The sequence below is a fragment of the Branchiostoma lanceolatum genome, chromosome 2, assembly GCF_035083965.1.
Source record: "Branchiostoma lanceolatum isolate klBraLanc5 chromosome 2, klBraLanc5.hap2, whole genome shotgun sequence".
NCBI lineage: Eukaryota > Metazoa > Chordata > Leptocardii > Amphioxiformes > Branchiostomatidae > Branchiostoma > Branchiostoma lanceolatum.
This window is the reverse complement of record NC_089723.1, coordinates 32428991-32452734: the sequence shown is the minus strand read 5'-3', so window position 1 is coordinate 32452734 and position 23744 is coordinate 32428991. Positions and strand designations below refer to the sequence as shown.

Below are 23744 nucleotides of genomic sequence, written 5' to 3'. Positions count from 1 at the left end.
GGGTATAACGCTTCTATGTGAGGACAGGTTTTTCCCTAGTGTGGCCGGTGGTGGTTGCGATAATAAAACATGTGGTGCATGAAAACAATCAAGACAAAAATTGTGATGTGATATGTAACGTCACATATAACCAAACTAGGGCCCACAGATCTGTATTAGTGCTGTGATTTGAACTACAGCTGTACTGTGAGCCTTTTATTGTTTTTGGTCAAGGGACTGTTTCGGTTCACTTTTCAATCATGTTTGCTTTTTATCAGGGCTATGAACTGGGCAAATATTCAGAATATAAAGGGCGACAGCGTTGTGGTAAAAACTGGAGTAAAGCACAAGGATCTGTTTTCTTAAGTCAATCAAGCATTGCACAAATATCGATGATTTATCTCCACAAATGCTCAAAATGGAACAATCTGATTTGCGATAAATACCTTGACAGACGAAGTGCTGACTAAATTATTGCGGCCAGACTAGCCAAATTAAAGTGGAAATTGCCGTGCTTGATAGAATATGCTGTTCAACTATATTGTCAAATCATACTTTGGCCTCCAATTTTAATAATGGTTGACTTATGTGTGTCGCAGTCTTTCTGGTAAGAAAATATCACATACACAATAAAGGGACCCGGAGATAAACTGTAATGAGAGAGAAATGTCAGTGCCATTTATGAAATAACGTTACCAGTCAACGCACGCAAAGAAGATGGTTCTTTTTCATGAATCGATATTTCATTTCACACTGTTCAGGAAGGAAAATGCAACAGCCACAAACAAACTGTTTTACGTTTTGATGTTTTAATAGCAAAAGTTAAGCAAATAATTGCAGTTCCAACGACAATCACAATATTTCACTATCAAAAGTCTTAATGCTTCACAGCAAACTATCACACACATATATATTTCACTCATTGAAATGTAAATCTACAACTTTCATTTTGACAGCTCGCCATGGCCATCTATTGTCACAGCTGAAATATTGTAATGACTGTATGTTAGTTCTTTATTTTGAACAATATGATATATAATATGAATTCTTAACAATGAAAAATAAAGGATTTTCATTTTTCGGTGTTATACTTTTTAGAAAAATAATCACTATGATTACAATTACAATCAAAATTTATTTCATGAAATTATATAGTCCTTATGGCCCAATATTGACAGCTTGAATTGTGCTGCATCCAATATTCTTTTTGTTTACCGTGTATTTCATGATTGTAGCCTTGTCAAACGTGGAAAGGAACGAGTATTTTGTTCTGATTTCTCAGGCATTTGGCGGTTTAAACTCCTTGAGCTCAGACGAAAACATACCTTTTAATACACAAATCAGCAATAAGTCACAAGTTCTCACAACATAGAAATCACTATATATATATAAAATGTAGTCTATGATTCACGATTGTTAGAAAACTATACAAATCATTACGTATGAGGTGCCGTCAGAGCAACCTGTTTACATCTCTCGTATTTGAGGATATTGAAATAAGATACTACTAGTATATTGGTTCGATAATAGTTCCTAGCACACTCCGACTGTAATATCACAGCACAGATGTTATTCTGACAGGTAAACCGCAGAACCACACAATATTTACAAAAGTAATGTTTTTTCATTGACCACAGCAACTTCCCAAAGGCAAGCTAAAACTGGATCGCAATGAACTCAGACTCAAGCACAAAAGTCCACACAATAGATATAATCAGGAAGAGCCTGATGTGTGCGTCTGTTAGGCTTTCCACGCTTTCCCCATGGAGACCAACCAATCCTTCACCGCGCAGTACGTAGGCAGCAAGTCTAGCTGACCACCCCTGGCAGGGAGTCCAGATCCTCCTGAAAAAGGAATAAATGACAATATATCATATGAAAGCAAATCAAAGTCATTGATACACATCAATAATGGCATTACTGGATGGTAGTCTGGAGCTCGATATGGCAGACTCGTTTCCTTATTCCAGATACAGTATTAGTGTCCAAATGGTTCTCAACAAAAACGACAGAACACCAAGTCACCAGTCAACGACCACCACAGAAAATAGTGCATCAGTTACCGACGGCGAGACACCTGTGGATTGTCCATTTATCAGTTTTCATCGTTAGATAAGATTATTACAGAGAAATGAGGTGAAGAAAAAAACGAAACCCTGTACCGAGGAATAAAAACATTTATTACGTAGACCATCACCAATGATGATATCACCAAGCATGCTAGAAAAAGTGATGACCAGACAAATTGCCACACATTGTACATACGAAGAATATCTACGTTACCATGGTCATCGACAGTCTTCCACTTCTATGACTGGAATATTGCACAGACCCTGCAGACTGAAAATATGTTGCCTTTTAATGGAGACGTAGCCCTTGGAAACAAAGGCCTTATACCGGGCTTTTATCAATAAACATTGTTATTTGCCGTACGAAATAGGCTCTGCCCTTCTCAATCTTCAGAAGAACAGTGAGGGTGCCAGAAGTAACGACAACGTTACTGTGTAAATCTAGAGCTAAGACTGACCTCCAACACGCCGGAGTCTCCAGAGGACGTTCCAGTCAGGGACTTCTTGTCGTGCTTGTCGGAGATGAAGGACGTGTTGTCCACGCCGTTGCGGTCGATAGGCTTGGCGTTCAGCTGCTTGATGCGCTGGATCTCCTGGCTCTGGTGGTGAGTGTGCCTGTAGATAGGATCATATGATTGTACATTAGATCTAATGATTCATCATCATTATCATCCACCGTTTTCTACAGCTGAAGTGACGGGGACCTCGAGCAGCTCCTTCTGCTGCAGTCAGACTTTCTTCAATTCATTCTTGCCAATCACCTTCACTCTTGGACTTTTAGTTCATAGTTCATTTATGTAAATTTGAAAACAGGTGCTTTTCCTCCAATGAATTTTTACTCCAGCCGTACTAACCATCCCTTGACCAAGACGAACACCATGGCGCACATGGCCAGGCAGAACAGGACGATGAACAGGATCGCGATGATCCAGCCCAGACTCAGGGAGCTGTCAACTGTAGTAACAAACATCGCCATATGATTATGAAACTGTGAAGGGTTTCTCCCAAAATAAGGAAAATAAACGATTAACAGAAATCAAAGAATTGACGACGATGCAAGACTTTTAACCACTAATAAATGAGATATTGTAGTTTTAATTCTTGTGTGCAATCACTTACTTGAACAGCTCACTCCGTCGTCATTCAGCATGAAGCCCTCTGGGCATGCGCACATGAAAGACCCGACTGAGTTGACGCAGAGTTCTTCGCAGTTGTTTAGGTCTCCTCTTGCGCATTCGTCGATATCTAAATGGAATGTAAAAGCACAGATTCGAAGAAATCACATATTGTCTAGAACAAGTAACCAGACGTAATCCAAGGAAAATATTATAAAAAAAGTATGATAGATAAAGTAGAAACTACATGCCATCGACGCGTTGACAGCAACCAGACAATGTGAAATACAGAAGAAGTCTGGCCGGGCACAATTAGCGGGCTTACCTGAGCATGTTGGCGGTGGGTTGTCCACCCTTCCCCCGAGGCAACGGATCTCACCAGCCCCTGTCATGGCGTACCCGGGGTCGCAGGTGTAGATGTGAGTGTCTGAGAAATTCTCGCCGCACTTCTGCACATAGGCGTCCTCTACTTCCGCAGGCTCGCCACAAGGCTCGTCTATCAGATGCAATCATACAAGGGACATTGTAAATCAACGAAACACACTCTTTCGATACCATGAATGATAAGATTACTTTTGCTGGATGAGTATGTCGTCAGCTCAAACGCTGTAACTTTAATGCGAAAATTGTCACAGCTATACTACAGAAAGACCACGTACTGGCAAAAAGGAACAGCCTCCATTGATAAAAGCAAATAGAGATACGTTTGAATGTTTCATGTCACTGTTGGCGTGTCGTTAAGAAGATACGTACCTGCAGGAATGTCCTCCCAGAACTGCAGGTTGATGCCGGGGATGTCATCACACGCCACCATGTCAGCCACGGCGCTGCGCCGGAACACGTCAGGGGGCAGGCGCGTGATCCCGGTGGTGTCGCAGATGATTCGTGCGTACGTCACCTGTCTGATCTCGGTACGCTGTGACGGCGTGAGGACACCATCACTCTCGAACCAAAACCTGGAAATGGAAGGACAGTTTTAAGACTAGACTCCGGTAACACAGTGCTGCAATGCCCGGCATTGGCAATGGTGCATCAGCATTGTTCGAGATCCTCACACATTTCTTCCTAGGTTGCCTTAGTAACAAGAAAAAAGTCCTATGACCAGTCACTCCTGTTATCTCTTCAATCAGTTCCTATCTTTTCTCTGCTTCCCTGCACACAGGATTCTCTGCAAAAGAACGTTTGTCATGTCCTTACCTGTCCCCGTCTCGGTGTGCCTTGAACTGCTCCGCCAGCATGCACCTGAAGGTCGGCCCAACTCTCGCCCCGTCCTCGTGATCCTCAAGCTGGGCTGCAGGCCAAAGGTCAATGTTGTTGACGTCACCATATACGTCAGATAGTGTGTCACGTACGTCCGAGTTGGAGATCTCACCGGATAAGTCGTCAAAGGACGCTGTAAATGGGATTGGGTAAAAAAAAGAGTATTCACTCTACCAATAATTGTCTGAACGAAAGATACTACCAGAACTACAAAGGGGTCCATAATCATCCTTAGACGTGTTTATACATGCCTCTCACCTGCCCTAGTGAGGTTGCAGAAGACCCTCCAGTCGTTGTAGAAGGGCATACCGTGGTCACGGCCGCGCTGGGTGTTCAGGGAGGCCAGATCCAGCGCTATCTGGTTCCTCAGCTTGAAGAGGTTCTGGGACAGCTGCTCGTGCATGACCTGGAAAAGCAGGAATTGCCAATTAAACTTGAATGTAAATCTCACGTTAATCCTCTCACCAGTGCTCATATTTTGATATTTGTCGTTTACGTGTAAATCTCCAGTTGGTATTGCCTTCGCAGCAGAGCGATAGGGTCTCACGACGACACACCCTAATTCATACTTCAAAGCAGCCCATCAACAGTTGCGTGAAGTCAGTCGAGACGATAGTACCAACATCATGTATGACACGACCAGTATACTTTAAATGCGTTTATCCATTTCCATGACGAAACATATGTACACAGTATTCCATCCTACGCAATAGCCTATGCGAAGAAGTAGAGAGATTCGGGACCTCTATTTCAGGGTAGCAGCCAGGATTGTTGTTCTGTTGCCATGTCACCAGAGTGGCCGGCCACATTGTTTTGGATAGAAAAAGAGATAGAAAGAAGCAGTGCCTTACCTGTGTAGGAGTGACCAGCTTGGCGAACCCCCCGATGAGCCCCCTGATCACCGGGTCTATCCCGCTCTCCCGCATGATGCGCCACGGAGAGAAGAAGGCGTCACTGAGGGTGACGTGCCCAATCGCGGCCTCGTCGTAATTCTGAGAGTAAAAAAACAACATGAATATCGATGAAGAACGAACGGACAGTCTTGGTGTCCCGTGAGAGGCCGAGAAAACTCACAATTTTTTCTTGAGAGTTCGTTAAATGACTCTGAGTCATTTTCTGAGTCACATCCTGTTTAATTTAGTGGTAGTAATAGTTCATTTGCGCCCTTTTCTAACGTGATTGTCAGCTCGGCTAATTTGATACCACCTGTTGATCTATGCCCCCTCCTCGTCCGATAGCTTCCGTTCCGGTCATCGGGACTTTCCGTCGGTTATTCATTCACTACCGCCCCTTGAGCAGATGGAGGAGTCTGATTGTTGATTTCGTGTCACTGTTTGTCAGTTAATCTGTTAAGTCTGTCTGTCATTCAGAATAACGCTCATGTCAATGACGTCATTCCTACCTCATCCAAACGCCTGACAAATTCGCCAATGGCGGCGTGGCCGAACCTGAAGGCGGCAGTCGCGAACTCGTTCCGGGTCGAGGGGTTCACGTTTGGGTTGTATCCGGCGTATTCCCCCATCTGGTCCATCCCTGAGTCATATATATACAAAAATGTTACACATGGACACGCTGCTTTGTGTGCACACCTTAACGATTATGAATATTCATACATAGAAGATAAATATGAGAATGCTAACGGCAACACCTGAGTACCGAGGAGCAAAATGTGTTCTTTCGTCTCTGAAAAGTGATTAACATGCTAAGACATTTTTCGTGCCATGATATATCTGCTTAATAAACGGTTTCTTAAGATATTATAATGTTCCAGGTGCAGTATGCGTCAAATTCTGCATGTACTCATAGTACAAAATCAACCTGCACCAGAAGGCGACCGGCACCGGCGATACGTACCCGGACCCGTACCCAAAACCTGCAAGTTAAGAAATTTTTTTTTAAAGTTAAGTTAAGAAACCCCGACTAGTAATCGAAACTGCGATGATCTAGCTATAAGGTCGTATGTGATTCAAAAGAAAGAATAAGCTTGAGACAAGAAGGAAGAGCAAGGGTGACCTACCTGTGGCTCATCCAATCTAAGACTTTCTAACGAGGCTCGAGGCCACAACGCAGTTGTCCTAAGACACCCGGTTGTTGAAGAGAGATACAAGATGTAGCACATGTGTTCTGAAGGAGGAGTTGTGAAAAGAGGGTAAGAAGAGGTGGATATCAACTTCATGGTACCAGCATGACATCGAATCAATGGTGTATGGAGAATTTTAAGAAGTGTCGTCTAGCTATACAAAGCCATAAAAATGCAGAGCATATAAATGTGTTGAAAGGTGTACATGTATACTGATTCCAATGATATTTAAAGTACCTTAACTTGCACTAGTAGATGCTTAAGGCTTATGAAATAATGCAGGTAAACGAGTTTTCTTTCTTTGGATCAAGATGATGTGCAGCACATTATGATGTGCTGCCCTGTCCGCCAGCCTGCCGGACACTGGCGGACAGTAACACAATCCAGTTCTTATGGCAACTTTATGGTCAAAATTTTATTTTAGAAATGTTACCTCTTTGCCCAAGGATCTTGGGGAGGTACTCGGTAAAGGTGATGTGCTGCACCTCCGACCCGACGATCTTACGGGCCTCCTGGTAGATCTGTTCTCCGTTCCAGTGCGGATTGATACGCTTCAGCTCCCGGGCGAGTCGGTTGTGCTCGCGGACCCAGATGGTGTGTGATGCGATCAGCGTGTTGACCTCATTAACCCGTCCGTCGCCGGCAAGGAAGCATGGGACGATGTCTCCTCCGTTCGGATCCTTAAGAAAAGAAAACTTGTGTGACGTCAATCGTTTTTAAATGACAATGACAATGACAATGACAATGACAATGAACTTTATTGCATATCCATGCCCAACATGGGCTAAATGCATTAGGTAACATGGAGTAAAAGAAAAGGAACATTGTGATATATTCCATCTAAATCTACAGAGTCTCTTCTCTCTTCTTGAAACATTTGTACACAAATTCACATAGTTTTTCGATTATAACGTAGTTTCTAGAAGACATAATACATGTGAATAACTCGTTATTTGTAAGATGCGCATATTTCATGTCTAGTTGTATTGAACTTACGAGGGATAGTCTTGTGAATGATCATCTCCGCCAGGGTGCGCTGCTTCTGTATGGCGCAATACCCAATACACCAGCAGCAACAACCCTGACCAATAGCCCTTCCACTGACCATCCTTCTGCCAATCAAGTGTTCCTCCAGCTGTTCGAGGGAACGTTACCAGCCAATCACATCACCGATACGGTCATGAGACGATATGATTGGATTGAATTGGATTGTACCTTACCCGGGAACAACAACAACAGTGTTGGGGGGAATAGATCTAATCACTATGAGGTGCCTTATTCTCAAAGGTTGAAACACCAAATTTGCGTTTATCACAGTTAGAAAGTGGATTTTTATGACGAATTTTTCTCAAAGATTCTTTGCCTTCTTGCTCAATCATCACCAATCGGCCGATTTGTCTTTTTTAAGGCCTATGATTTATACACCGGGCGCTCTGATTGGTTCCCACTGACCTGATTGCAGGAGGTCACCATCTCGTTCTGGAAAGGAAGTAGGTCCAGTCCTGAGTCGATGTCTGCCCCTTCCTGCACGCGCAACAGGCCGTCATCTGTACTGAAATCTCGCAGTCTTGTGAAGCAAACAACAAAAAAGGAGAATTAATCGGTATCAACGGGCACAAATCAGCTCAACAAAGGTTAAATGTATAAGATCTTCAAACTGGGTAGGGCTACGGCGGCAAAGGAACATGAACATGGGATCATCACCATTGTAAAAAAGTGTGATTTTTCTTTGGAAGAATGTTTGCAACGTTAACCCTAGCGACTTTTCTAAGGCGTTCAGAAAATGATCGATGCTATGATGACGGAAGCAGCTGCTTTGAAGAAGAATGGCACAACGAAACTCACGACTGCGCCATCGCGAATGTCGATCCGTAGACCATGGAGGCGTCGATGAAGCTGGTGATCTGGTTGATCTGTTCGCGGGCGATGACGGTGTTGAAGATGGTGGACGTCTCTCCCGTTCCGCACACAGCGCTGGAGCGGGTGAACGGCATGCAGGCCTGCGGAAGGGACGGGAAATCAACACCGTGAAGTACCGAAACCTGTCTCGGACGTAGAGCCCATATGCATCCCTTATGTTGCGGTCCAAATTGGAAAAAGGGGCCCCTCCTGGTAGTTCACGGGCTACCGGGCTACATGTATTTTGGGGCACTTCCGGGTCCCGCGGTGACTTTAACTCGGACTTAAATTCAACCCGGGACCCTGTAACCAACAGACACCGTGAGCTAACCGTGCGAACACAGAGAGGTACTTCCGGTACCCGGCAGTCCACTGTGACAAATTTGTGGCTTCGGGGCCCGGCCGGGGCCGGCTACATACCCGGCGGGTACCGGTGAATTTGGGACCAAATCATTAACGGGGATGTTGCCTAAACCAAATTAGGAACTACATGTATTGTACGTTGACTTTTGCGAGACGCTGTTTGAAACAAATCAAAGTGAATCAACTGAAATCCCGTACCCTGTCCCGAACGTTGTCTATGCGGGGGTCGTCATCAGGAATGGGGATGGGGAAACACGGCATGATGTTGTCACAGGTCATTCCACACGTGACGGTGCCCATCCTAGACAGTACAGCAGAGAAAATGCGATTTTGAAACAGTCAGACGTTTCAGACAGCATCCGCTATCTTTCGTCAGTGACCAAGGAAAGATCTGGCAGAACCAGGTTTTATACCAAAGCTCTAAATAGATGTTAATGAAGTGAAGACAATTTCAGATGAGAGCCAGTAGTTTATATCATGAAATGTATTGATATTCTGTTTTCTATAGATTGGAAATGTAGACTGTACTAACGGTGTGAACATGGTGCGCCCCACAGCGGTTGCGGTGAGATCTGTATCGTGGTCCAGGAACTGTCCAAACTGAGTCAGCATGTGTGTGTAGTCAGGATCCTCCACGTTTGTTGGCGTGGTCATGAGCTAGACATACAGCAACAACTTCCGTTGAACGACAACAATGACACAATGAAAGTTGCGCAAGTTGACACAATCAACCAGCGTTTTGCAACACTAAAACGAATCAACACTCAATTTTCGTTGGGAGAATCTCTGAGAGTCACTGATGTATCGACTGCGACCATCTGCTAATGCTATCATCAGGCCATGTTGATCTTGTCGCAACTACTCCTTGCCGCCAGGTGGCGTTACAGCAACAGGAACGCAGTCCCAAACGTCCCTGAGTCTATATCCCCCTCGTCTCTGTTCATGACTGACTTTACCGAAACGTCTTTGAGGAGTTTTACTGTGGTTGTGTAAAAATAATTTAGGTACCTTGCAAATGACATACCAACCTATTGAAGTTGACTAACTGACAAGGTTTCGGGCATACCTGGTTGGAAACATGGCGGACGCTGGGCAGGGTGAATCCGTTATACTCCCGAGTCTTGTTCCAGCCCACGGGCTCGTTCCACTGATTCTCGTAGATGGGCGGCAGGAAACGCTTGAAGGGCGTCATTGAAGAGCCCCACAGCGGATTGTCCCTGTTGTTGCAGGATCCGTCGATGGTGCGGTACTTGCTGGAGAGGCAGTTGGAGGAACAGTTGACCCGGGTCACGGAGCGTGCGCAGCCGGAGATGGAGGCGATGGTGTTCAGCTGCTGCTGAGAGATCAGCGCGCTGATGGCAGGAAGGTCTGTGTGACAAAAGAAATAACTTCCAAGTCATGTTCTGGACTTATCAGGGTAGTCAAGCCACTTGACCCTCGCTACATTACTCCTGACTAAATTGAAAGCGTTCTTCTACTAACTTAAAGGAAATCAGATCTATGATATTAAATATAAGATTGATGACATTCTTATAAGACATCTTATACATGACGATGGGACTAGCTGAAGGTGAGTAAGACATCTAAGGAGAATCTTGCCTTCGATCATCCTCTTGCTCCTATGATGAGCCTTAACCTTCTCGGCCACCAGCTGAATGGTATTCTCCACAATCTCTGCCGCCCGTGCCTCCCGCTGTGCGTCCGGGCTCATGTGCCGGAACAGGTCCAGGAAGTCAAACGGCGTCATCTCCCTGAACACAGCCACAACAAAATGAATAGTTGATTGAAACTAAAGTAAAAAAAATCGTAAATGATTTCAATAACAAGCTTCTACTTTATTCACGGGATCTGGATACAATCAACAGCGGCATATATGACAATACTTTTACTTAACGTTTGGGACCGCATTGTAAGCAGCGGCACCTAGCTGCAGTATTGCATGCTACCAGTCAGTGTATTGCCCTGAGGAAGGTGACAGACGGTTACCGAAACGTCGGTTCTTGATTGTATATAGATACTACATGTAGCTTTCCCTGCTGCTTTCCAACTTGATAGACGACTAGAACAAGTCCATGACGAATCTATAGTGTTCCATCTCCCTCGTTACCTGTTCGGGTCTTCGTGCATCTTCTTGGTGTGGTTGATGACCCTGTCCACACGCGTCATAGCTTCAAGCAGAGAGGAAGTGACGTAGACGTCTCCGGGGTAAAGCTCTTCCGGGTCATCCCGTGATTCTGCAGACACTACGGTGAGGAATCAGACATTGACATACATGTATGTGTTGCGAGTTGGATATTGTTTCGCCCATGGATGCTGTCCTGCCACTGGTAGGTATGCTTAAGTGCTTGGAGATTAAAAAAATTAAAAAAAAGGTTTACTTTAACAGTTTGACTGTATTGCTTGTTTTTGCATTTGGATGTCTAAAAGTGTATATTTCAAACTTGAAAGTGGCAAAATGTCGTTTCTGTTTGAGGGGACGCTTAAATTTGGCAAAGATTTAGTTTCTAAAAAAGGACTATGTTGAACGGGGCGGAAAACAAGATTCCCTGATGTTTCAGGGAGTTCTCTATTGGAAAGGAGAAATGTTTAGTAAGCTTTGCCACTACCAAAAGTAACGAGGCATCGCAAACAATCAGTCTTTGGTTTCTTTCAGAGAAATCTAGAGAGAATCGTCCACACCTTTATTATCTTCATTGCAGTTTTTCGCACCGACACGCTGTTCCACCCTTGTCAGACGTTCATTGCAAGTTGGGGGGTACAAAATAAGAATGCACACAACATTCTAACAATGTTAACCACACAACTGAATTAATTGATGTCTTAATCAATCAGGCGTGTTCTTTCTGTTCGTGTGTTAGTGGCTCGCTCAACGTCAGACTGGACGTTGACCCCGTTGTGTTTAGAATGTGCAACTTTTGTTTTTTTTCAAGTTGAACAAAAGTTGAACATTCTAAACACAACGGGGTCAACGTCCAACCTTTTTCTAACGTCAGGCAGGACGTTAACTCCTTGTGTTTAAAATGTGGAACTTTTGTTTTTCTTCGTCCCTTTTCTAGTGAGAACTAGCGGGCGTCAACCCGTCACAGGTCGAAACTAGTGGTGACAGATCCCATCTGCCCGTTTCACGCCCAACTTACGATGAAATACCGCAACTACTTTTCATAACATTTTAAACCTCCTTGATACCACAGAAGCGCCTCAAAAGTCTCCCACTAGAGACTTTCTTTCTCTTGAAGTGCCACACAGTGAAAACTTTCTCCTGAGACTTTTGGCTTTGAAAAACAACTGTTCTTTCAAACGTAGAGAAAGTGTTTTTTTGATAGTTTGACAGGCACCTAGAGTGTGATACTGTCCAGAGAGCACATTCATGTTGAAGTAGCCCCGCTCATTGAAGCGGGTCCAAGTGCGCTATGTGTTTTTTTCTGCCCCCCGTCTTTCACCACCGCACAAAAACAAAAACGCGCTCCTTCGAAAAGATTCGGATAGTCTCCGTCCGGTGGAGGGTTGGAAGAAACTGATCTGGAAGACTCATGACGAGAAACACGTTCTTACCAAAGACGAGATGAGTTCAGAAAGCAATAGAGAACTCCCTGAAACATCAGGGAATCTTGTTTTCCGCCCCGTGCAACATAGTCCTTTTATAGAAACTAAATCTTTGCCAAATTTAAGCGTCCCCTCAAACAGAAACGACATTTTGCCACTTTCAAGTTTGAAATATACACTTTTAGACATCCAAATGCAAAAACAAGCAATACAGTCAAACTGTTAAAGTAAACCTTTTGGGAGTTACGATTTTGAAACTTCCGTAATGATTCACTTGACTTTGATTCAGCCACAACCACAGTCGTGAAAACAAAGACTTAAAAATGTCCAGAAAGAAATGGCTAGTTCTGAACGAGGCACGAGGCGTTATCAGGAGTGCGAAATCACTGTAGTTCAACATTAATGCAAAACTGCCCTTTCACCATGACGATGCGAACTTCTGCGCCACTGCAGCATGATCATGCAAATTACAATCAACTCACGGGAACTGCATCGTCATCGTGACAAATCAAATAGACATTCATGCAGGGTGATCGAATATAAGAAGTTCTTGTTTTTCTTGACAGCTACTTCTGTGGAAGCACCGAACTCCTTAACGGTTCCACAAGAGTAACAGAGCGACCTCAACACCATTCCAGATTTTTCTCCTTCTGTAAGACCATATGAATGACATCCTCGCGCGCATCTGTTTTCGCCCGTTTCCCCCCCCCCAAAAAAGTTTTCGACCATACTGTAAATCGTACGCGTCACGGCAGCTGCAAAATGAGCAGATATGTGCCGTAAATTGCAAACAAAACATCGGAAAACGGATGCTAATGTCGATTTAAAAGAAAAAGAAGATGTGAAAGAACGAAAAATCTGTTGTTCGGTGTAACAAACTCTGTGTGTCTAGTAATTTGTTCAACCTTCCTGGTCACTTAAGTTTCATAACGAAGACAACCATGTGCGTGTTTTCGCACGCTCGCATCAGTTTTGGGGTTCCCAAAAAAATGTCATAATAAAATGAATATGGCCTAACTAACACGTGAACGAAACTTTTTTCCAGCAATAACGCAATGCTTGCACTTCAAGTAATGTTCACTTATACTCCGCTTAAGAATTTCGGCGATACTTTACTTACTGTAGGCTTGAGGCTTAAGAAGGGGTGATTTGTTATTTTTTCGTTTAAAAGTTTACTGTACTAACAGCTCTCATCTCCTGGCAATGCAAATCCGTTGCTACTCTGTTTTCCATTCGCTCCTGTACTTAAAGACTCGGTGGTAACACTGCTTACTTGCAATTTGAAACAAAAGCTGGCTCTTTGGAATCAAAGTGTAGAAAGATCTTTCATATGATATGTTAAAAACAGTATTTTGAAAAAAAGATATAGACTGTCTTATGACATGTACTTCTTTGTTGCTCAATTAGAACCAGGAGGATCTGCAAGCTATCGATGGCAGAGTCATTGGCATAAAGAAAGATATCACACATGGGTCGCACAACTTACCTTTTTCTTATCGAATACGAATATGTGATTAAATCACCAGACGTCTTGATTGCAAAATACACTTGTCGTCAGTCGGCGGTTTCCGAAGAGCAGTGTGAGTTGCGTATTTACATTTTTTTGTCTTAGGTAAATTTTGCGGCCGTTTGTTTTTGGTCCCATAACCAGACTGCACAAACAGACTGTTTAAAACAACTTCTTTCCCGCAAACTTTACCTAAGCCAAAAAATGCCAATACGCAACTCGTACGGACTTTAATTTACGAACAAGTGTGAACCCCCTTCGTAATTAGCTGCATGTACTGTTTCTGTGATTTTGTATTTTGCCCATGTTAATACCATGATATTGTCTGATTTTGTATGACAAATACTTGTATATCAACTATAAACAACGGGAAGCAGACTTACTGGTGAGGACGTCTGCGCGCACAAGGACGACCAACGACGTCAGGAGAACGAGTACAGTTGTGGGCGCCATCGTCTGTGTACGGTAGGAACAAAAAATGTCAAACACTATCGTGTATTCATCTCCTAATAGCTCAATCCATACACACTCAGATATCAATCCTCAATCAAGGAAAGGAGAAACATGGTAAAGATCTACACAGCCGTGTTTGTTAATGATCAACCGCTGCAGTCAAACCACGTGAAACACACCGTCGTCACTTGTAGTCGAACAAAGATGAAAATTTCGTTGCACACACAGAAAGAAAAGTAGTCTGAAGTTGTCTTCACGTGAAGTAGCAATGGAAATGCTACCACGAATATCGTGACCTGTTGCCTATACGCAAGCTGTCACTGATCAACATCTTATAGATTCGCAATCACTCTGAACAGGTTTGAAAGAGTACACCAAAGCAAAACGTTGTCAGCTGTCATCGAAATTAATTGCCATGCATACACGTTTGAGCGAGACAAACTGATCTGATGCTGTACCTATTCGCTAACGCGGCTTACATCAGTCCAGTAGCGAGACAACATCGACTGAAAGACGAATCAAGACAGAACAGTTTTAGAAGAAATAAGCTCGCACCAAGTTTCCTATTTCCCGGTCCCTGGGTGACAAGTCCGCCTGTATCAGAACATACGCACGGCTGTGTGACGCTTTCCCCGAACCACGCCAGATGAAAGTGTTCTCTGTCTCCAGGTGAGAGTGGCCACAGGTGAGCCAAGTGATCACTGCCGAGAGGTTCCTCTAGTGCCACTTGTAACAATTATAATTGTCTTAAGGACCCGACTCACGGGCCACCGCGCTCGCAGAGGATGTCGTTCAGCAGATTGGTATTCTAGGGGTTCGGCGTTGCCATGACTACTGACATGCGTATGCAGTTGGGAACACGTGTCTATATAGGTCATCCACACCAAGATGCAAGCGACATCACACGTGACTGTACGTCCCATTGCTCGTGTATGTACTTTATTGATATTCGTTGAAAATACAATACTAGTACATAATGTACATGTAGTGTCTTTGCATTGAATTTTTCAATCGTTATCGATTATTTCTGCAATGACAAATGCGTTAAAACCAAATAATGAAGAATGTTGTGCAGAAAAAAACACTTTGGCCGATATGATACTTTACCGCAACCGCGAATTTTTCACAAGCTAGAATAAGATAGAAAGGCAAAACCATTTTTCTTACATTCTTACTGGACTTTAGGGTTGGGAAACTACTGGCATGACACAGTGAACAACGTTACTAAACGAGCTTAATTATAAAGGTATTCTAATAAGGCATTGTTGCACTATCCGTACTGTTACCATGCTACCACATTTCCGTCCAGACTTTATACGCTGATTGACGGCGGCCGCGAACATTTTCCGCCCTCCGATTCCCAAGCCAACCGGAGAACCTCTTAACTCTTCCGCACGGCCGATTACACCTGGTGGAACAAGTGGTTTCCTTTGCTACCTCCCCCACCTGGACCATTAAGGCACCCATGGCGCACTCAGGTGTTTTGTCAGGTAGAGTTGGAGGAGGTTCTTGGTTTGTATTGCGGCGGCGGGGGAGGAGAAGCGCTGTGTTTCCCGCCCAAAGTTGTTGGCTGAAGTGGCGACAGAAAGCAGTGAGTTCTCCTTGAACATTCCTTTGGATTTTCTATGGTAAGCTTTGACAAGTGGGACAGATGTTGAATGTAAAATAAAAGCAACTTTCACCTAAATCCTGGCACACGGCCTTACGCAACAGTGCAGCGTCACCGTTGTGACAAGTTTAGAATTGGGCCGCCGTCATGACGTTTTGTCTATGTGCTACTTATATTAGTCCTTCTTGAGAATCATTTACAGTATACTGTTGTGAACAAATCACACAAATAAACACTCAAATGAAAGATCTTGGAGAGGAAAGGGATAAGGCTGTGATGGCAAAATGATTGTGGGGCGTCAAATGCAGCAGTACAATCGTGAAGTAAAACAAAGTTGAGTTTGCAAGGTGTATCTTTTGATTGTGTCTTGTTCTGTTTGAAAACAAGATGCAGACCCGATCCTAGCTGCTGATCTCTGGGTCCAGACCCATCCAGGATAATCGTTACAAACCTGTGTACATTTTCTGCCATCTGAAGCAACAGTTTCCAGCTAAACCCTGCGGATTTGGGTTTAAACCGCTTTTGGGAACGTGAAGTTTGCAGATCTGATTATCCCGGCTTGGGGAGGATTTTGCACAACCTTTGTAGCAACTACGGGAAATAAGACAGGATTGGGAAGTCGAGTGGTTTGTTTTCGCTACATCTGTAACCGATACTTTGGTTAGACGTAAGACGAAGTCGTCGTAAAAACGACAGTTTGGCACCTTATATGTGGCATATCTTAATGTCAGGAACGTCTTACTTCAAACGGTAACGGACGTTACAAAATGTGTACATTTAAATGAGAACGAGCTTAAACCGTTCATAACCGGTTGTTCTTTCCCGTAATTCTTCACTCAGGAGACAAGAGATAATAAACATGTAATTAATCGATTCAGTGACTCGACAGATGACACAACAAATTAACCCAATACAAAAAAGAGTAGTGACATCCAGTTTTCACGGCATTCTTCACCAAGGAGAAAAGTCAGACGATTAAGAAAACAAAAGAAGCAATCGTTTAAGTCGTTAAGACAATAACCTAACAATTTCCTTCTTTCTGTGCCATTTCTATTCATTAGAAATAAAACAAAAGAATGGTGCAGGTTAAAAATGCAAAAATGAATAAATCAAACAGTTGTATTAAGGTCTTTTTTTAAACAGAGTCAGACGTTTCAGACAACATCCGCCGTCTTCAGTAGGACAAAGCTCGAGGGATCTAGTAGAACTGGTATTTGGACTGAATAAGCTTTAATTATTCTAATTAGTGTTTCTGCAATCAATTAGCTCTTGATGGAACTCAGGAGATACTATTGTCAGGGGGTGTTTTGGGTGGAGTTGTATAGATACGCTCGTTGATGGCCTTTTCTTACTCCGCGTCCAAACCAACTCGTGGCGCACTAACCAGGTTGTCAACTGTCTAACTCTGTCTCGGAGAATTTATCCATTTTTTTTCATCAATTGTTATGTACCTAGATGTCTAACCTTGCATCAACGTGATGGTACAGGTGGTTTTAGTGTCACGGATTAGAAGGAACACATTCGACAGGGTAGAATGAGTAATTCTTCGACTTTGCTTCTAGATAAAGATGGCGGGGCTTCGCCATTGTAGCCAGTCAGGGCGCGAGATACTAGTCTCCATGTTGGTAAATTGACGCACCCTGTTTGTGGTGAAAGTGAACAATCGGAGCTCGTGACATGTCAACATCAAATCCAAAGTTTGAAGTGATCCATATGAATAGATATCGAATGGTCCATCTGTTTATTGGCTTCATTTACACAAGGTACCGCCAGAAACCCCTTGGAATCAATTGTGCACAACTTTGAGCCTCCAAGAAAAAGAACATTTCCAGGTATAACTAAATTCAGGGAGTATAACTACATGTAGATGCAATCCCATATAAAATTTCATGATCAGGAGGCGCAAACGTTTGTACTCAACGTTGTTGAACCCTACTTTTTCGTTAAAACGTGTACAAAACAACTTTGTCGATGAGATAAAAGAGTTCAAGTATTTACATCCCCATTTGCAAAAGGTTGGGCTTTCTCAATTGTAAACAGATAAATCAAGTAGAATGAAAAGTCGGCCCGGTTCTAACCAGTCTAGGAGGAGTGCTCCACAAACACTACATTTCGACAAGAAACTCCCGATTAAACTTAGTTACAATTAGAGAGCTCTCATGCTGTTTGCTCGCGTGTTGGGATCGTGCACTCGCTGGCAAGTGATGCCCCTCTGGAGTGGGAAACTTCGCCGCGGACTGGGTGCTTTGGACGTTGGGCTGTCGACATCAGAACATGACATTCACGAGAGAACACGGCGCATATGCTTCTATAACAGCAAAAAAAAAGACCTAAAAAAGCTTTCTTTTAAAACTGCTTATTGCTTTCTTTTAAAACTGCTTATTGCTGCTTATTGCTGTTTTAGGATTACGAAATGCGGTTGAATATCGTACAGACCCTTCGGATTGACTTGTTGACTTTTTCATTCTCTTCCGGTTTCCCCGGCCGCGTGCGTTAGTCGTAAATCAGTGAATGGTAGCTTGACATGATATGAGCTTCAGTCTTTCTTTATATGGCATTTGATGGCTCTTCCCAGGTTTTTGTTCCTTGTTTAGTTCATGATGAACAAAAACAACTCTTCGTCTTCGGTCTGCTGCCGCGCAGAGAATTCCACCATGAGCATACATAAGTGCCCTAAGGATGGACCAAGTGGAGAAACTAAATAAGGTCTACAAACATCTTCCCATGTTAGATTCGCTCGGATTTCATTCCGCCTGACAACCGATTTTCTCACTGGACTATCGACTGGAGTCTCAAAAGTCTAGATGTTATTCTGGTAAGGTGCGTAAGGCCCCCATTCCACTAAAGTCCCTATCTCACTGGACCCGCGACACGTTGGCGACCTCGCTGCGTCCTAAATTGGATTTGTGCTACCCTTGATTTTATTATTGTAAAAGTATGACTAAAAAGACAACAAATCACACAAATACGCCAAATAACAGTTACTCAAGCAACTGGGTATGCTTTTTGGAAACGGTCAGATGTTTCAAGTGAGCATTCACTACTTTTCGTCAGTAACAATGATCGTATTACCTAGATGTCTAACGTTAGACTTCATCGACAAATCACACAAATCTTGAAAAAATTCATTTTTGTCTTGGCTCTTACCTTCCATCAATGCTTCAATGGTACTTGGTTCAACACTGTGTCGCACACCATGAAGACCTTCCATGTTTGATGTTCAGCCTTTGCCTTATATGGCAAGGATGCAAGTATACAGCCGGGCAGTCTTGATTTGTATGACACATGTGCGACCGCATGTAACCGCTACAACTGTTCGGAAATATAAATTTTCTGATGGAAAAACCTGAAGACTTTTATAGGTGGATTTATAATGTATTTTATAATGTAATTTAATCTCAGGCTGTTATTTCTATTCAATGATATTAAGGGATTTGAATTTATTTATTTCATTTGGCATTATTTGAATTGGTTCTTCGTGTTTGGTGACCACTCCGGAATGTGAGGTAGGACATAAATATCTCATTTATATGCCTTATAGTTGCCATAACGTCCGTGTAGGTAACATTAGTCCAGCTGTATGTGTCTTTAGGTAAATGTAGATCGAGAATATGTACACTGGCCGTCGCTGTATTACAAAAATAACTCGTTCGAGTTACCGTACAATAGTCAGCGAGTTAGATTTATTCAGCATAGAAGCAAATTATCCATACTACACGTTACAGAAAGCCCTAGAAGAAGCATTTACTGCATCTGATACATGTTTGTTTATAGCAGCATCTAGTTTAGAAGGTTCAACTGTAGCTTTACTCCACACTGACAATAAATATGTTGTCTATGATTCACATGCCAGAAACCACAAAACAGGATTGCCTGATATTCATGGTACTTCTACCTAGAGTATGCACACGGCAACAACTTTATACAAATTCAATGTTAACATGCAATTTTGAGGTTGTACCCCTTAAAACAGAAAATGTCCTGTATTCGATGACGCTGTTCACAACATTTCAAACCAAATAAGGCCCTCATCCAAGTACCCACATCTACAATCTTCCACTTACCTACCTCGAATAGAATCTACCAAAGGCGTCCTTCCCGATCAACATAAAACATGTTTATCTGCATCAGGAATCTCACCACAAGTTGAACACAGTACTGACAAGACCATGGCAAAAAAACAAAACATGTAAATGGCATAGATGAAGAACACTATGCTTCAGCTACACGTAGGTCAAAAACAAACGCAGACCAACAAGTGGATAAAGTGTCAAAGCAAAGAGCAAGCTACAAATGTAGAACAACAAAAGATTCTGCAACAGATGACCAAAGAGATAAAAGGCAAGGCGAAGAGAATTATATAAAGCTAACAAAGCAGCTGAAACACCCGAGCAAAAGGCTCGGCCGCTTTTAACAAGGGCAAAAGTTATGAAGAAAAAGACCAAAGAAACAAATGACAAAAGAGATGAAACACTTGCAAAGTGAAGGGCATTGTATAAAGGTAATAAATCAACCGAAACACCTGAATAAAATGCGGAAAGGCTTGCAAGGCAAAGAAAATTGTATAAAGGTAAGAAATCAACCGAAACACCTGAACAAAATTGGAATTTGAATTTGAAAAAAGTTAAGAAATCAACCAAAAGACCTGAGCAAAAGGCTGAAAGGATTGCAAGGGAAAGAGAATTGTATAAAGCTAAGAAAGCAGCTGAAACGCCCGAGCAAAAGGCTGAAACAAGGGCAAAAGATATGGAGAAAAAGGCCAATGAAACAAATGACAAAAGAAATCAAACGCTTGCAAAGTGAAGGGCATTGTATAAAGGTAAGAAATCAACCGAAACACCTGAATAAATTGCTGAAAGGCTTGCAAGGCAAAGAGAATTGAAAAAAAGCTAAGAAATCAACCAAAAGACCTGAGCAAAAGGCTGAAAGGCTTGCAAGGGAAAGAGAATTGTATAAAGCTAAGAAAGCAGCTGAACACCCGAGCAAAAGGCTGAAACAAGGGCAAAAGTTATGGGGGAAAAGGCTAAAGAAACAAAGGAACAAAGATGCCAAAAACAAAGAACAAAGCTCCAAGCTAAAAGTGACCAAGAAAGTCCACAGGAAAAAACACAACGAAGAACATGAGAAACCATTGCACACCCCTAAACGTAGACAAAACGCCAGATTTTTTTCAAAATCACTTCGACACTCGTTGAGTGCACTGTCAAATCGTTCGGTCCCAGTGAGGCCTCCGCGCGTCATAGTGGAATGGGGGTCTTAAGCCCCCCTCTCACTGCACCCGCGGCACGCTGGCGGCGTCTGCGTTCTGAACTGGATTTGTGTTACCCTTGACTTTATAATGGGAATATCATTCAAAACGTACAAGTATGACCAAAAAGACATAAAAACACACAAATTCGTTGAGTGCTTTGTCAATTCGATCGGCCGCAGCGACGCCGCCAGCGTGCCGCGGGTCTAGTGAGATAGGGTCTTTTTTTAGTCACTACCCATCAAAAACTATGGTGCAGACCGAGTCAAACACGGATGGTAGCTCGGATATCATTCATTACGTCCTAAGGAGTGCTACAGTGGAAACTGTTGGGATAACATGAAGTTGAACACCATTGTCTGTTGACACTGTAAACACACCTGGTGAAGAGTGATGGATGGATGGAACACGTAAATTCATCCATCACCACCAGTTGTGCAAAGAACAATGTGATGTTTCAAATCATAGGAAAAAAGATCATTAAAAGCCCCGGGGTTGAAACACTGGGGACGCATTAAATATTGGTTTTCTTTACAAGCAAGCTGGTATCACGCACATGTGGCCCCAATTGTTTCACTGACGTATACGGTACACGACGGGTGCTTATCGATGTATTCCATTCATCACACACACACTAGTGCTTCCACGGCTGCAGTACATCGTGAGGATCTGACCCCAGTCGGGCCCCAGAAAGATAAGAGATTAAAGAGATTAAAATAAATAAAAAATTACACTGAGAAGAAAAGTCCGAGTTGTATGTAAATTCCTGGTAAACAGGCTGTCAACTGACCTGCACACTGGTCTATAGATAGCTGGCTGGGCAGATAGCATGAGAACAAGTAGTATTTAGCGCGGAAGGATTAGCTGAAGGACGTGCGAGCTAACTAATCTTGTCGCATGACACTGGGGTATACCTGAACTTTTGAGAGTTTGTCACATGTGAACCGCGTTGTGAGTTAGACTAAATATCCCTTTCGTACCTGTCCGATCGGCGATAAGATGTCATTCTCAAAACGGCCACCTAAAGATGCATTTTTGTTGGTCCCCGTCTCTTAGCCAGTTTTCTACACATTTTGATGATAGCTAAAACACACATCGATTGTATTGAAAACAGTTTACTCGTGATATTTGCAGCTTGTTTAGTCTTTGGTCGACCCGTTGCTTTCTTGTCCGACACTCTTATGAAGTTGGGTCGGGACAATATTCTAGCAGAATGAATAATTTCTAACAGTAACTAAACCTACTATACTAGTCTTCAACCTATCACTGAGAAACTTGCAGGTTGGCTTTATGTTTGTGGAAGCACCGAGGATATATGCAAAGATCAGACATATTTTATCCACTGCATTTCTGAATCTGTAAGAATGGAGTCAGGACAACATTCTACCAAAATTCTATCAAACTTCGTTTGCACAGGGTACCGGGCCCCGATATATTTTTCTATAAAGCAGAAAAAAATCGAACATTATCTTAAGAATTATAGTGACCCAGATCCGCATATATCTAACTTGTAATCACACATACAAACCTCTATATCAAAAATAGTCAATAATCTACTCGTATTCAGAAAACGATTGCTAAAATGAAATAGGTCACAAAAACACTCACCTTCTCTTCCGGCCTTCTTGCCCGAATGCCTTGGAGTCTTTTGAAGCCACATATAAAGACTTCTCGCTCACGTTCTGCTACTTCAATCCTAGGTTACAGAACAATGATATCTGATTGGCTGCTCTCAGACAACTACCTAGCAACGCTGGCCGAGCCAATACGCATGCGTGGCTTGGTGGTTGCTAATGACCCGGGGACTCACTGACATACAGTAAATGACAAGGAGAGATTTCAAACTAGCTCTCCAGTGGACGTCTTTTGAATAGTGAAGTTTTCTTTCTGTATGAACCTATTCAATAAGTTTACGCACCAGACTTGGGGAAAAAAGGACACAAGTGTTTCCGAGAACTAGTAGTAGTACTCTACATGAGATGCTCACACCTTTATGTCATGTGCATACCTGACTTAGCTTGTCTGGACAAAAGTTTTCTCACCTGCGTGTCAGCAGATAATAATGTGGGTGTGGTGTCAAACAAATAATAGTAATCTAACAGAGAAGATTATCACACATGGATGCTATTTACCTAGTGGCTAGTCCTTAAGTTAATTAATGACGCTTATCAAGGGAATTAGATATTTATCTATCTTAATCAAGAACACAAAGACTCTTGTAATTACAGCTACTGATGTATTCAATTCTGAATCGACACAGAACATCAAGCTGAAATCACGATTTCATTCCAAAAAAAGATATGCTCAAAATTTCAGGATCCATGCCCCTTCTTGACATAGGCTGACTGTTGGTGTTTAAGAAGGGAAATCATTGGTGGAAGTCCCTTTGAATTATAATTACATAGGTAGTTTACTCATCCCTTGGGAAAACTCTAAGCTTTTGCTTATGAATTCGAAAAAAAAGCTTTCTTAACTGCTTATGCCTGTTTAAGGGTTACGAAATGCGGTTTTAAAATATCGTACAGAGCCTTTGGATTGACTTGTTGACTTTTTCCTTCTCTTCCGGTTTCCCCGGCCGCGTGCGTTAGTCATAAATCAGTGCATGGTAGCTTGATATGA

General features: G+C 42.8%; 1 protein-coding gene across 4 annotated transcripts; it reads right to left on the bottom strand.

Annotated features, from left to right (window-relative positions):
* Positions 1 to 771: 771 nt before the first annotated feature.
* On the bottom strand, positions 772 to 22838 carry LOC136426642 (eosinophil peroxidase-like). 4 transcript variants are annotated; one of them, XM_066415356.1, is made up of 21 exons: positions 22734 to 22838; positions 14199 to 14271; positions 10873 to 11008; positions 10365 to 10516; positions 9832 to 10133; positions 9298 to 9422; positions 8964 to 9066; positions 8349 to 8503; positions 7956 to 8070; positions 6937 to 7183; positions 5826 to 5956; positions 5275 to 5415; positions 4682 to 4829; positions 4361 to 4556; positions 3917 to 4119; positions 3489 to 3659; positions 3168 to 3293; positions 2903 to 3002; positions 2507 to 2663; positions 2263 to 2319; positions 772 to 1824 (listed from the first exon to the last, which is right to left on the bottom strand). In XM_066415356.1, exons 2-21 carry the CDS (start codon positions 14266 to 14268, stop codon positions 1789 to 1791), a joined length of 2871 nt encoding a protein of 956 aa, XP_066271453.1. In that variant the 5' UTR covers positions 14269 to 14271; positions 22734 to 22838; the 3' UTR covers positions 772 to 1788. The 4 variants fall into 4 exon arrangements, with proteins under 4 accessions (XP_066271453.1, XP_066271454.1, XP_066271456.1 ...); XM_066415357.1 differs by lacking the exon at positions 22734 to 22838 and adding an exon at positions 18343 to 18346 and having other exon boundaries at positions 14199 to 14273; XM_066415359.1 differs by lacking the exon at positions 22734 to 22838 and adding an exon at positions 14824 to 14983.
* Positions 22839 to 23744: the final 906 nt, after the last annotated feature.

Bases quoted from the DNA above. Each gene is read 5' to 3' on its own strand.
- LOC136426642 (XM_066415356.1), bottom strand. From the start codon at position 14,268: ATGGCGCCCACAACTGTACTCGTTCTCCTGACGTCGTTGGTCGTCCTT. The intron at 4,557-4,681 runs GTGAGAGGCATG...TCCCATTTACAG, and splicing joins CTGCAACCTCACTAGGGCAG to CGTCCTTTGACGACTTATCC. The intron at 1,825-2,262 runs GTAACGTAGATA...TTCCTTTTTCAG, and splicing joins GAAGACTGTCGATGACCATG to GAGGATCTGGACTCCCTGCC.